This window comes from Gracilinanus agilis, chromosome 1, assembly GCF_016433145.1.
Source record: "Gracilinanus agilis isolate LMUSP501 chromosome 1, AgileGrace, whole genome shotgun sequence".
NCBI classification, from domain to species: Eukaryota; Metazoa; Chordata; class Mammalia; order Didelphimorphia; family Didelphidae; genus Gracilinanus; species Gracilinanus agilis.
Genome location: NC_058130.1, coordinates 329352447 through 329366841, shown reverse-complemented (window position 1 = coordinate 329366841; position 14395 = coordinate 329352447). Strand labels below are relative to the sequence as shown.

The following is a 14395-nucleotide window of genomic DNA, read 5'->3' as shown; positions in this document are numbered from 1 at the left end:
TTTTTTTTTTTCCTTTACATCTTTTAAATATTTTCCCCCATGAAGTGTAAATAAGGGAGTTTAATTACTTAATTTTGCTATTTCTTAAAGACTGTAACATTTCATAGATTAATGTAAAATTTGAGTTGCTCAGTTTTTACATTTTTCTGTCCAGCAGTTCATTTATGTAACTGCCCTGAGTTGATATGACAGCAAATGATTCTTTGCAAATGGCCCTTAGAGTATAAAGATGATCCAGTAAAGCTACTCAAAAGATAACAGAACTCTTCTTAGGCATTCTTAATTTGAGTTCAAAGGAAAGAGGGCTCATTCATTGACTATCTTTTGCTCCTCAACATATGATGGAAACAATCATTTAAGGGAACCAGCTGGGCTCATTTTCTATGCAATGTTCTCCAACAGAAGGATGAGATTTAAAACAGTAAAACAAAACTTGCCTATTAGTCTTCTAAATATTGATTTTTAGAAAAGTGTCTCTTTGTTCCCTTGTGAAATTGTTTTGTTTTGCAACCTGAAGGCAGCCCAGGTATGAAAAGATGACTGGGCCACGCATCCGCAGATCCGATTGGTTTCTTGTAGTGCATTTCAAAATCGTATAAAGGTGGAAAATTTGTGCTTGTGTAAGCTGCTGCTTTGAGTAGCCTTACAATCCCTTAATTTAGTTAGTCCTAGCAATCCTCAAGCTATTGCATGCCCCATTCCTGAAAGCATATTTGGTTGGGATGATGTAGCTTAAACAGTTTGGCTCTAAAGCTTCTTTATATAGAGCTTCCATTAAAATTATATTAATTTATAATATATATTGAATGATAGTTTTACAAAAACAAATTAATGTATTGGATTTTTTATGAAAATGATTTTTTTTACAGTAAGTAAAAAAGGGTTATCACAGTTTTGGTAAATTGCATGAGTTCATATTGAAAAGAAATCTTTCACATGTTCTGAATGACTTTAAAATGGTGGCGTTCGAGGGTACACTCAGTTGTATGCTCGGAAGCAGTAGACACCATAGAGCTTGTGCTTTTTATCTGGGAAGCCCGCGAAGCGCACGGCTGCCTCGGTGGGGCTGCAGCGTCTCCTTGGCCGCGAGATGGGGTAACGGACGCTGCCGTCAGCCAGCCAGCCTGCATCACATCGGTCATAGCCCAGGAGTTTCCAGGCGGCAAACATCTGGCCCACTTTCGCAATCTGAGCACCATCATTGAGACAAGCCTGCACCGCTTCGTCATAGGTCAGCTTGGTTGGATGGATTAAGTAGTAAAAGCGACCTATGGGAGAAGGAAGGAAATCGATGTGAGATGGTCCCATGCTGGACAGCGACCAAGATGTCTCAGGTTATAAACTGAGGAGTTAAGCCAAGAAATGGGAGCCTTTCTTAATGAAGGAGAAAAGGGAAACAGTATTGGCTGGGATCCTCTGGAACGATGAATAGCTAACTAATTGTAGTAGCTCCCCCTCGCCCCACCTCCAGGTTGCTTTCCATTAATAAGTTTCTTTTCTCCTGTCCTGCCAAATGTGTGTTCAGATGTGCCCTTTTAAGAGAAAATGGAAATGACAGATGAAGTTTCAGCTAGTTAATTAGTGACTAAAAGAACCATTATTGGGCACTGGAGACGCTGTGGTACATGCTAAGTTTGAGATCTATTTAAATTTGAAGCTATAGCAAGACTGAACTTCAGCACAACTTTCCAGGAGGCAAAATTTAAATATGAAAAAGGATCAAACACATTCTTCCCATAAAAGTTCATTGAAAAAAAATCAAAAGCTCTCCAGGTCTTTTCATTACAGGTATCAAAAAGAGGTTATTCTCATCCTATGAATACAGTGTAGAAATAAAGATTTAAAGGAACTGTTAAAGAAAATACAAAAATACAGGAAGTTAACTTGCAACCAATAACAAGTGCTCAGAATGTAAATGCCGAATCATTTTATTCACAGTAAAATGCCTGAATTTCATTTATTCTTCTTTTTTTCAATTCATTTGTAGTCTTTTAAGAAACCCTGATACCTAATTACCACTTCTTTTTTTTCTTTTTTAATAACAAGGATTCTATGATCTATTTACTGCAGAATGTTAAATTTCCAAGATTCTTCCCATGAATAAAATATGATGAGCTTAAGCACAGACAAAATGGTTTTTAATATGTTTGGCTTGAGTCAGAAGACAAAAGGACTTAAACTTTGTGAATTTTATTCCAACACCTAAATGATTTAAGTGTGAGTTGATTTAAATAGATGTTTCTACTTTGAAGCTACAATGGAATGATTTTGGGGGTGAAGCAGAGCATGTATTGATGATTGACAGAATTTTAATAGATGCTTGTAGAATGCATAAATAATAATTAGAAGAATGGTTTCCATCACTAGTAGAGTGTCTTATGTATCACAGGTGTTCAATAAGTATGGACTTATTGAATTTGTTGAATCATCTGAACTTTGTTATTTCTTTCCCTCCCCTTACCTTTTCGATGACTTAAATGAAAAGGAATACAAATAATGAAACTAAAATGGAGCCTGTGAAATATAGGAATGATGCCTCACATTTCAATAGCAGTTTAAGTTTTACAAGGCCCTTTACTTGTGTTGACCTCATGAGAAAGGTAAATATTATCAATATGATTTTATTGATGACAAAAATAATTTGCCTATGATCACTCAGCTAAAAAGAGTTGAAGTTTGTACACATCTAATACTAGCTAGCATTTTGATGACACTGACTCAACCATTATTTTTTGTCTGTGTTACAAGCTGAAGTGTAGAAATAGTAAAAAATGTGTAACTTTGGCTGAATTATATACTGATCATTTCAAGAGAAGTTTCCCCTTTAACTTTCCTTATGTTAGGAAAGGAATAGATTTTATACTTTTCAAAATTAACCTTAACCTAGAATCCATTAGCTTGTAAGTTCCTTGACGGCAGGGACTGTCTCTTTTGCTTATTTATATCCTCACTACTTAGTATAGTATCTGGAACACTATTGTTCCATAGTGTACAATTCTATGTGACCCTAAGGTCTTTGATCATGACGTTTTCTTGGCAAACATACTGGAGCAGTTTACCATTTTCCTCTCCAGTGTGACTCCAACTTACAGATGAGGAATTGAAGTAAATTGAAGTGACTTGCCCAGGGTCACATAGCTTATAAGTATCTGATTTTGGATTTGAACTCAGATCTTCCTGATTCTAGGCATGGTGTTCTATCTACCATAGCACTTAGCTGCCATTACTGCAGAAATTTAATTAAATGTTTACTGAATTGAATTGATTATAACCTTGTTGCTAAAAGAAGTATTAAATGTCATTTATTCTTATCCTGTTCACACTATAAATGAGAAAACCAAGGTCCAAAGATCACAGGTACAGTAGTGTCCAAATAACTTGGAATAAGCAATGATTTTATTTTAGTATTTTATGACAATAATGTCAGGGGGTTGTGGTGCTGAGCTGACTCAGTACATTTGACCATGACAAGATGAAAGCAGATTGAGCCGGTTTTCCCACATTTAGTTCTTTGGCAGTTGAGTGCTAGATTTTTTGCCAAGAACATGTGTTTCGTTGTTCTCTTTTGTTATATTATTTTCCTCTGTAAGGAATGAATATCACTCCAAGACAATGTGCAAAAACAGGGACTTTCAAAGAGCACATTAATAGTGACTATTCATGATATTGAAGAAGTTATTAGTGTAGGGAAGTCACGTGTTTCAAGGATCATTCAAGCCTACAATAAAATAAGATCCATTGCTCAAAAATACAAAGGAAAATTTGGTTGTAAACAAAAGGAAAAAAAAACAATGCTGAGAACTAACAAATTGTTGTTGCAAAGACTTTCAAGAGCCCTAGCATCTAGATGAATTGCTACCAATTCTTATTTATGATCGGGTTTCCTGAGGTTAGAAGGATAGTAAGATATAAGTAAAAATAAAGAAATAGGTACTATTTTTTGCTAGGAAAAAATATTTATTGTGGGCAAGATAATTCAAAGGCTGGAGTATGAAAGATGGGGAAAAGATTATTTTTGATGATAAAGCTCATTTATTAATTCAAAGCTACATAATAATCATTGTCAAAAGTCCAGGGCAGGCTGTAAGATTTGGAAATTTTCACTAGATTAAATATAAATTAGGTGCTGGTTATTAGTAGTGGGTTTAGAAGTCTCATACTCTTTATTGAATGGTGAATTCTCAAAATGTTTTAATATCCTTCTGAGAAACAAAATTGTTCCAGAATTGTAGAAGTTCTCAAATGGAGATGACATGACCTTATGCCTTGACATGTCAAAAAGGTTTAAGAAGTGTATCCAAGAGATAGATATGGTTCAATGGTCAATTTTACATTATTTTAATCCCACTGAAAACATAAGTTTGTATAATCAAGTAGATTTTGAAGAATGAGCTGTTCTTCAAAAATTCTCTTCCTATCCAATGAAAAATGTTTTCATTTTTGTGAATTCAATGACAAGCTATGTAAAATAAGAGATTGTAGCAAAAGGAAGAAATATTTCCCTTTTTTCAATATGTAAAAGGTTGTAAGGTTTATTGTACAGGTTTATGAATATTAATATATTATTTTATACCTAGTAATTCTCATACCATTCTAATAAGTGATTCAAACCAAATCTTCTGAACCATACTGTCTTAGTATAGAAACACTGGTATTTTAAATTATGGTTCTATAAAGGAAATACCTAGTTCAGTATTTGCCATAAACCTCAAAGTCAACAAATGGATGCTGGTCAGTTTAAGTTTGAAGTTAACTCTTTTCTGCAATTTAAGTGTTTCAGAGCTGCCCAGGACACTGACAAACTATGTGATTTGTGCTCTGTAGGACTTAAATTAATTCAGACTTTCCTCACTCTCAGATTGCCATTTTATCTCCAACACCTCTCTACTGCTTCTCTACAGTAATAATAATTGTTAAAGTATTAGTAGGCAGCTAGGTGTCTCAGTGGATAAGTAAAGTGGCAGCCCTGCAGTCAAGGAGACCTGAAATCAAATCCAACATCATACACTTAATTCCTGTGTGACTTTGGGCAAGTCACTTAACCTCTCAATCTTGGTTTCCTCATCTGTAAAATGGATCCTCAGTGTTATGAAGAAAAAATGAAATGTTTTTAAAGTGCTTTGGAAACCTTAAAGCATTACAAAAGTATTATGAGTATTGGTTCTTACCATTGAAGTTGGATGTAAAACAGAAGACATCATATCTGCTTTTATCCTTATCCCAAAATCCGTAATTCCTGACACCAGGTACTGTGTTTCTCCCTCCACAGGGTTCTCTAGGTTTAGTGATGGGATACTGCACGGATCCATCACTGAGCCAGCCAGCATTACACCAGTCCAGCCCTGCCCTCCAAGCATCATAGAGCTGGTCAAAAGAGGCAATCACAGAGTCTTGGTCCAGGCAAGCCTGTCGAGCCTCATGGAAATTGAGATTGTAGCGTCCCAATCGTGGAAAGTAAGGGAAGACCACACCTGTCCAAAGAAGAAGGAAAAAAACATTATTACCTGTGAGGACCACTCCTCTTGCTTGCATGAAAATATATACATTTTTAAGTAGCTACCAGATCAAGCAATCAACCATGGTCATTTGATGAGGGCCTCTTTTTTGACAAGTAGTCCTTCAGCTCCATCTCTCAATTACCTCTGAGTTGGTTATTTAGAGATCTTCAGTGATTTGATTTCTATGTCAATGGCTTTCTGCTTAACTCAAAAGCCAGACAGCCCTTGCTGAAAATGACTTGACTGTGTGTAGTCCAATCCATCATTATTCAGATGAGGAAACTGACAACTTGAAGGATGGTCAAGTTTGCCCAAGTTTCCTCAACCAATTGCTCACAGAGGCAGAATTAGAACTCAAGAGATATCTCTCTTGGTGCAGTCAAAAGGGCCACAGATTTGTAGTTGGAGTCCTGGGTTAAGAACTTGGTTCTGCCACTTTCTACCTACGTGACCTGTATGACTCGCTGGATCTCCATTCTTCTACAAAATAAAGAGTTTGGGTTGGACGATTTCTTTGGACCCTTCCAGTTCTAAATTTCTGATCCATAATTTTAAAATAAAAAATAAAATGACTCAGTTGCATATCACTCATTTCAAAATTCCTTTTTACTATACTTAAGGAGACATTCCTGCCAAGTTTATCCCATACTAATTACTCACTAACCCTGTGAAAGGTCTCTCCTCAGCACTCTGCATATCTGGAAAAAAGCCAATGCCCAGTTTCATTCCTGAAAGAACAGGGATGGAGGAGGGTAAGAGGATCCTTTGCAGAGAAAGAACCTAACTTTATTTCATAATGCCCTTCTTGGTAAAGCTTCTCAGAAAAACTTCATTTTTCAGACTGCTTTATACATCAAGGAGTTTGCTAAAGAGTTCACATAGGGACATATACTTCCTTTATTTATTGTTTATGTGGTGTTGCATTTTTCTTTTCTTTATTTTAAAGACTCACACTCATAGAGATTTCAGGCATATGTGCCCACAAGCTCTATGCACATTGATGATTACATCTTAAACTGAGAGTGGTGGGCCATTTGCAGAATTTGGGGAGACAAGAAATAACTTCCTGTATAAGGGACCCTATGGGAGCGAATTCTTCTATAACAAGAATAAACATCACTGACCTGTCTTTCTTTTTAAAATAAGGTTCATATTTTGTACATGGGATTTTGTTAGAGTGAAGTATACACATGCCTAAATATAGATATCAACATCGTATGCATCTAAATTTGAACATTACATCTGATGTACAGCCTCTAATTTTTTGTTTGTTTTTCCCCAGTAGTGAATGGACTTTCGTTACTATGGGAGTCAATATTTTAATATTTCCATTCTCTTTGAGGGTTCTCATTAAAATAACCACTAAAGTGGTCTATGTTCTTTTCTTTTAAAAAATTATTGCAGAAAGTTGCCATAGCTTCCTAAAGGTCTCCTGGCATACTATGGGTACTGAGTACCTGATGATCAATTGATCTAGTGGAGGAGATATTTTACAAAGTATTTCAGTGGGCAGTTTCTTTTCTTCATTTACCAGAATATTATGACTCTAATTTGGCTCCTGATTTTGAGCTGGAAGGAGTAATGGCTTTCAAAAGCCACTAAAAATATTTTCATTTCCTTTTCTTAAATAATTATGGTTGTTTTGAGGATGTAATCTTTTTACTTGTGATTTACTGATTTAATGATTTGTGACAGTGATAACCATTTTGAGGTAGTGAAGTCTTGTCATCTTATTTCCAGGTGAAAGAAATACATTATATACAACTCTTTTTCTAAATAACTACTAGAATGAATCATTTTACTTTAAATACAAAAGGCTCTTGATCAAATATAAAAGGTTGGTGAATAGAATTTTAGTTATATTATTAGCATAAATTTCTATAGCACAGAACTGACTAAGTGTCTTTAACTAGAACCAACCTTATGAGTATAGGGGTATTATGGGAGACTATCCTTGGGCACCTCAAAATCATTCGAAACATTCTCCTTACAGTCTCTTCTATTATGGATGTCTGGAAAGTCACTATTCATTGATATGGGTATGATTTTATCATGTCTATGTGGGTCATCACCTTAAGCTGTTGACAGCATAGATCATAGATCTAGAATTAAATGGTTCCTCGTAGGCTAGCTAATTCAAGCCTCCATTTTTTATAGATGAATAAACTCAGGCTGAGGAAGATTAATGATTTGCCCAAGGTTGAACAGGTAGCAAATATTAGAAGCAGGATTTGAACTCAGGTCTGATTCTCCGGAGCCAGAATCCTTTCCACTTTTCTGTACCATATTCCACTTGCCTGCTTGAGGGAAAGGTCTTTTGAGAATATGATTTAGGTTGAAGAGGATGGAGGAAGATTTGGGAAATCATAAAGTGCAAGAGGTTAATGAAAGAAAAAAGGCACGAAAGGTCTTCTGCAACTTTTACTTAGTGTAGGTTATGCCTTTACCTCCCTGACAAAAATAATTTTGAACATGGTCTTGAACATATGGTCTACTTAATTCTGTTGTCATATTATTTTGTTAGTATATCACATATGCTATTTTATAAGAAAACTCATACTTTTAAAGAGAAATGCAGACTTCCTAAAGGCATAACTAGTAAAAAATAAAAATTAAATATATATGTGTGTTTGTGTATACATATATATATATACATATATATATATATATATATATTTTTTAATGAGTGGATCCTGGAAGAATATGAAAGAACTCTTAATAGCACTGACCAAGGCCTCTTCTTAGAGGCCAGAAAGACACATAAGTCCCTCTAGGGCAGCCTAGTTGGCAGCTTCATCCAGTGGGCCCAGATCCAAGATTTCTTCCTGATCTCACCCTCGCTTCTTGGACATGCAATCTGAAAGCTGAATTAAAGCCAAGAGAAAAAGAAAAAGGTTCTCCTGGTTCTCTCTGACCCCTAGTGGGGTGCAGCAGAGAAAAAGATGGAAGATTGTTCAGTCTAATTTTGACTCAACTCCAGCATTCAGTTATCCAAAATGGCAGTTCTTTAGATGACTTTTTTGCTATCCCTTAGCAGCATTACTCTTCTGACACTATCCCCCAACCCCTGTTTCTCCTCTCAACTTTTGGAATCTTATCTGATGCAAACAGAAAAAAAAGCTCAGTTTATATAGAAAGATTCTTGACCTCAAACAATGTAAAAGAACATCTCAGAAAAGCTTGGACAGGACAGGAAAGGTACTGTTTAGCCCAAATCTTACTTTTCCCCAGGCCCAGGAATGATAATATGAGAGAATGGATGCAATATTAATTTAAAGAAAGGCTTTTATAATGGCTGGAAAAGAGAATCCAGCTTAGATTCTCTGAGGAAAATTTCCTGGTCACTTACTACTGATGTAGGTCAAATAAAACTAAAACATTATACCTTTGCTCATGCCATCCTCTGGGCCTGACTCTCCTCCCATGCCATCATAATCCTTTGTATCTTATCCATTCTTTAATGGGTAAATTAATGATGTAAGGACTTTGTTTCAGTCTTCTCATTGTCAAGCAGTTTTGTCTGATTGCCAAAGTCAGAAAAGTAATCTTCCTATGAGTCCTCCTAGCACTATCAGCATACTTTTCCTATTCATGGGAATGTATACCGGCTCTACCAGCTATGTCTAAACACAAATTAATGCCTCTGAAAATAATTCTTATCTTTTGTGCCTCATTTAAAAATGTGTATTTTTAAACATTTAGTTATTATCAATTTAAATTAGAGATTAGTTGTTTCTATTACTTTAATGAATAAAAATTGGGTGGTACTCAATATTCACCTTAAAAATTAAAAAAAAATAATTCCTTGTTTACACACCTATGTACATATTCCTTTTTTGTATTATAATCATTTTTGAACCTGCCTCATCTCCCCTGCTAGATTATAAATGCCTTAAGGCAGGAACTCTCTTATTTTTCTGTCTCCCCCAGTGACTTGTACCATGCTCCCTACAAAGTAGGAAATTAATTGTCAAATGTGTGAAAGGAAAAATGAAGAAAAATTTGATTTGATTAGCCTTATTCAAATGATACTGAAATATGACTCCTGTGGTGTCAAATTTGGTTTACTCCATTTTCTCTTCAGTTTTAAAAACACAATGTCATGTGATGAATTCATGAAAGGTTTAAAGGAGAATATGAATTATGGATTTAGAGATTTTTTTAAACCTAGGACATTTCATCATTGTGATTATTTAATGAATCTATCAAGGAGAGTTCAATTTCTACTTGATGATTATGATGAAAGGAAGCATTTTCAGCAAAGCAAGGGTCAATTTCTTTGTCTTAAGCCACCAGTTTCACTGGCCGATACACATTTGGTACACACATTGTAGGGATCAGCTGTTCCTTACTGACAGGGGCATTCCTCGAATTACATAATTTTGATTCTTAGCCAGTTTACTTTCTTTGATGTCAGCATCTACCACTATCTATGCAGAAACTTTCTGGAGGAAAATCTTGAAATTACCTATAGCTATATTGGGGCATTGATAGTTTCTTTCAGCGGGAAATAAGGGAGAGAAAAAAGGGGGAACAGAAAAGACAGACTTTTAGGCATGGGAAAGAAGGGTGTATGCTACTTTCCCAAACAGCATCTGACTCACTTTTTCACTCTTCATAAAGGTCAAAATATAATCAAAAGCATTTCACTAAACTATCTAAATTAATTGAGGAATTGGTGTGCATGACTACAAGAGACTAAGTTTCTGCTGCATCATAGAAAATGTTGGAGGAGGAGTTTTCAACATTGGGTCCATGAACTTGTTTAAATTTTTTATAATTATATTTCAACATAATTGATGTCTTTTAAAATACTACATATTTTATTTAATGCATTTAAAATATTTTTCTGAAATGCATTAGAAAAATAAATGCTCGATCACATAGTGCATGCAAAAGGGATCTGATTAGGGTTTTGATATTAAAAGATCACTCTACTGCAAATATGAATAACATGGAAATATGTTTTGAAGAATGATGCATGTATAACCCAGTGGAACTGCTTGTCAGCTTTGAGGGGGGAGAGGAAAGAGCAGAGGAGGGGTGATTATGAATCATGTAACTGTGGGAAAATATTCTAAATAAAAATAAAAATAAAATAAAATATTTTTCTGAGAAGGGGCTACATATTTTACTATACTGCCAAAAGAACTCTTTACAGCAATGTGCTGATAAATGTTTAACAATCAGCCCTTTGGGGGAAAAACGCCTCTGTTCATAACACATTTTAAAATTTTAATCTGCATCATTAACATTTTCTCCATCCCTTTCTTAAGTATAGAAATTAACAAAACAATAATTCAAGTCCTGATTCGTTTGTGTTTTCTGACTTCTGAGAAATAAATGCTCACACTGAAAATTTAACAATTGGCTTTAATGAGTTAGTTCAGACTGACTCCAACACACTCTCAAATTCCTGACACAAAAAAGGCTAAGAACTTCAGTTAACTATGACAATATCAGAATTATGTGTTTTTAACCCATTTTATGCCTTTTTATTTTTGGTGTAGAGATAGGGAAGGAGAGGGAGAGTATTTGTTCAGTTATGATCTTAAACAGCTCAATATGTTCTACAGGTAAATAAAAAATCAATTTGCTACTCATGGTAAATTTCAACCTCACTACCTGGAACTTAAACCTGACTATTTGGTAAACTCTAACAAATAGACATGTGGAGGGCTCTAATGTATATACAGATTCCGTGGATCTTATTGATCCAAGAAAGGTAAAGAGAAAAAAAAGAGTTTATAATTCTCTTGAGAATAGGACTCCTACCTGTAATTTTATACCCTTAAATATTTATCATGGTGCTAAATACATAGCAACTTTTAAATAACTATGTTGAAAGATTGATGCAATTGGAAGTAGCTGGAGGAAATATAGAGTGTAAACATTTGGTGGAAGCCACAATTGTGGAAACTTACTTCCCATATACCAGTGATGGCAAACCTTTTAGAGAAGGTGCCAGGCCCTGCCTCTACCCCCAACCCCCAGACTGAGTGCTGTGCTGTCCACCCCCCCCTGCAGAGACCTGCCCTCCCCCTACACCAAGTGCTAGGTGTGTCCTGCCCCCCCTTACCCCACACAGGGGAGGGAGGAAGCACTCTCATTGGGCTGCTGCTGGATGGAGGAGCAGGTAAAGTTAGGAATGTCCTCAGTGAGTGTAGGGAGGAGGAGAGTTGCTGGAGCACTCTGTTCCCCTCCAGCTCTGCCATCTGTGAGCCACCTACCTTACCCCCTGTACACTTACATCAGGCTACTGGGCAGAGGGGCAGGGGATGGGGAAAATGTCATCAGACATGGTGGAGATGGGGAGGGAAGCAGCTCTGCCCGAGTCCCTCTGCCTTTCTAGTAACAAACTCTGGGATGGGGAGGGCAGTCAAACGCACACAGAGAGCACTCTGTGTGCCACCTTTGGCACCTGTGCCATAGGTTTGCCATCACTGCTAAATACCTTTCTGGAATTCTTCTATCACCACTTTCTCTCTACTCTAGCTATCTTTATTTCTATTAGTTTCTAAATCTCTCAGTCTAATATAAACACCTCTCATTTTTTTCTATTCAGCTGAGGGATTTGGAAAGAGGTGAAGATAGCTGAAAGATATGTCTATGCATTAACAAAGGAATACCCCTAGGAAATAGTAAGCTGCCATAGGTGGTCATCTCTTAAGAGTAGTTCCCATATAATCTAATGGAATAATTTAGACAATTATGGATTTAAGACTTTTCCATTCTGTCATAGCAGTGGTGAGACGTCTTAGTAATGCTAATATCTGGCATTAAATGAAGACAGGTGCATTATATAGTGACATATTTATGTTTGTCCTGTGAGAGGGAAAACCAGTGTGCCTTGCCTGAATGTGAACTGAAGACTGTCATATCATGACATAGTTAAGGAAGGTGCTTGATGCTGGGCTGAGTATTGGTAAGAAATAAGAAATGAGTGTTTATGAGTAGTATAGTGGTTTTATTCCTCACTTAATCTCTCTTTGGAACAATTTCCTCTTTTCCAAATGGTGATAATATCTATAGTATTTACCTTATGGAATCATTGTGAGGATCAAATGAAATGACATAGGTCTTTTGCATAGCTTAAAGTACTCTATAAATATCAGAATTAGCAAGAGAGAGTCAAACATTTTAATGGTGTCCTTTTCTAGGTTATTCTGTATGACAATCCCAGGATGTTATCTGAAACCTCTAGTGACTTACTAATGTTGATAGAATCCAGTACTCCTTATCTCGGCTTTCAGGCTTACAGAAAATTAAATTTGATTGTTTAGAGTCAGAAAAATGACACAGTGAATAGAATGCTAAGCCTGGATTCAGTAATACATGAGTTCAAATTTGGCTTCAGATACATAACTAGCTATGTGATCATGGGCAAGTCACTTAATCATATGTCTCCATTTCCTCAACTGTAAAATGGGGATAATAATAGCGCCTTCCTCACAGTGTTATTGTGAAGGTCAAGTAGGATATTTGTAAGGAGCTTAACACAGTGTCTGGCAGATAGTAGGTGCTGAATAAATGCTTGTTCCCTCTCCCCAATCTTTTAAATTTGGATGCCATTACTCTGTGGTATGAATCTTCTGCTAATGTCAGAGAAATGTCCTTACTTTCCCTGGAAGACAACCCTGAGACTGTTCATGTTGTTTTTTCCCTGTTGGAAAATCTTCCCTGTCATTTCCATTTTACTTACTTGAATCTTATCCATCCTTTAGGGCCTAACCCAAGATCCATCTCTTCCATAAAGCCTTTTTTTATCACTCTGGCCCACAATTGACCCCTTTCCTTTTCTGAAATCTTTCAGCAATAATTCTCTGTTCTATACAATTAAAAACATTTTAATTATTGTTCACTATGTACTTTCAGGTTTTCACTTCATTAATCTTATCTCCTAACTATCCCTAAGCTCTTTAAGGGGATACAGTCACTTTCTGAAGGTTTTGCGTCCTTCTCAGTACTCATCACAATGATGGGCACATAGTAGGTATTTGATAAATACCTGAATAGATGAATGAATAAGTGAATGGTTTTTCACTTTCATAAAATTCTCCTAAGCCAACTATTATTCCCTTCTCTCATCTCTCAAATGCCAAAAATGGGGTTATATCTGAGTGACTATAAAGGGGAATTTCTCAGTATATGAGAATAAAAGAAAGTTGAAAACAAGGAAAATAGAAGGTGAATTGTAATCAGGAGCTGTGAAATTAAGACAATATTTTTTGGTGGGTATGAAGGGGCCAAATTAGAGAACTAGACCTGTAATTTCCTTAAGGAAGGAAACACAGATTGAGGAATAATGCAAAATGCCACTGTCTTATTAGGGGACTGAGGTATATAGTGACTTGCACAGGGTCACATAGCCAGGGTGTATGTCAGAGGAAGGGCCTACATCTTTTCTTCCTGAACTGATCAGGTCACTATTCACTAGGTTAGATTGCCTTGTATTACTTGTTTTACTCAGATGACACATAACTAGGGAGGAAAACTAAGACCAGATGATAGAGTTGGGCAGCTGTATGGCACAGTGAATAAAGCATTGGGTTTGGAATCAAGAAGACCTATCTCATGAGTTAGAGTGCAGCCTCAAACACTTAACAATTCTGTGACCTAGGAAACTCACTTAACTTCTTTTACCTCAGTTTCCTCTTCTGTAAAAGGAACTGGAGAAGGAAATGGCAAGCTGCTTCAGTATCTTTGCCAAGAAAATCTCAAATAGAATATCAAATAGTTGGACACAAGTGAAACCACTGAACAACAAAAGATGACAGTAAAGATCCAAAAAATAACTTAACTGGCCCCCAAATTGGTCTGAAACTGTTAAACTAATAAATCTTGATGGGACAAATGTAAAAATATGGACTTCTGTTGAAGAAACTGACCACAAATGG

At 36.1% G+C, this 14395-nt stretch overlaps 1 protein-coding gene across 1 annotated transcript in view; it reads right to left on the bottom strand.

The window, feature by feature from the left end:
• Positions 1–978: 978 nt before the first annotated feature.
• Positions 979–14395, bottom strand: part of HAPLN1 (hyaluronan and proteoglycan link protein 1) — a 34790-nt gene continuing 21373 nt past the window's right edge. Inside the window, exons 3-4 of the mRNA XM_044657668.1 lie at positions 5169–5471; positions 979–1268 (exon numbers count right to left, since the gene is read on the bottom strand). Coding sequence (XP_044513603.1) covers positions 979–1268; positions 5169–5471 — 593 coding nt within the window. The remainder of the gene's footprint in view (positions 1269–5168; positions 5472–14395) is intronic.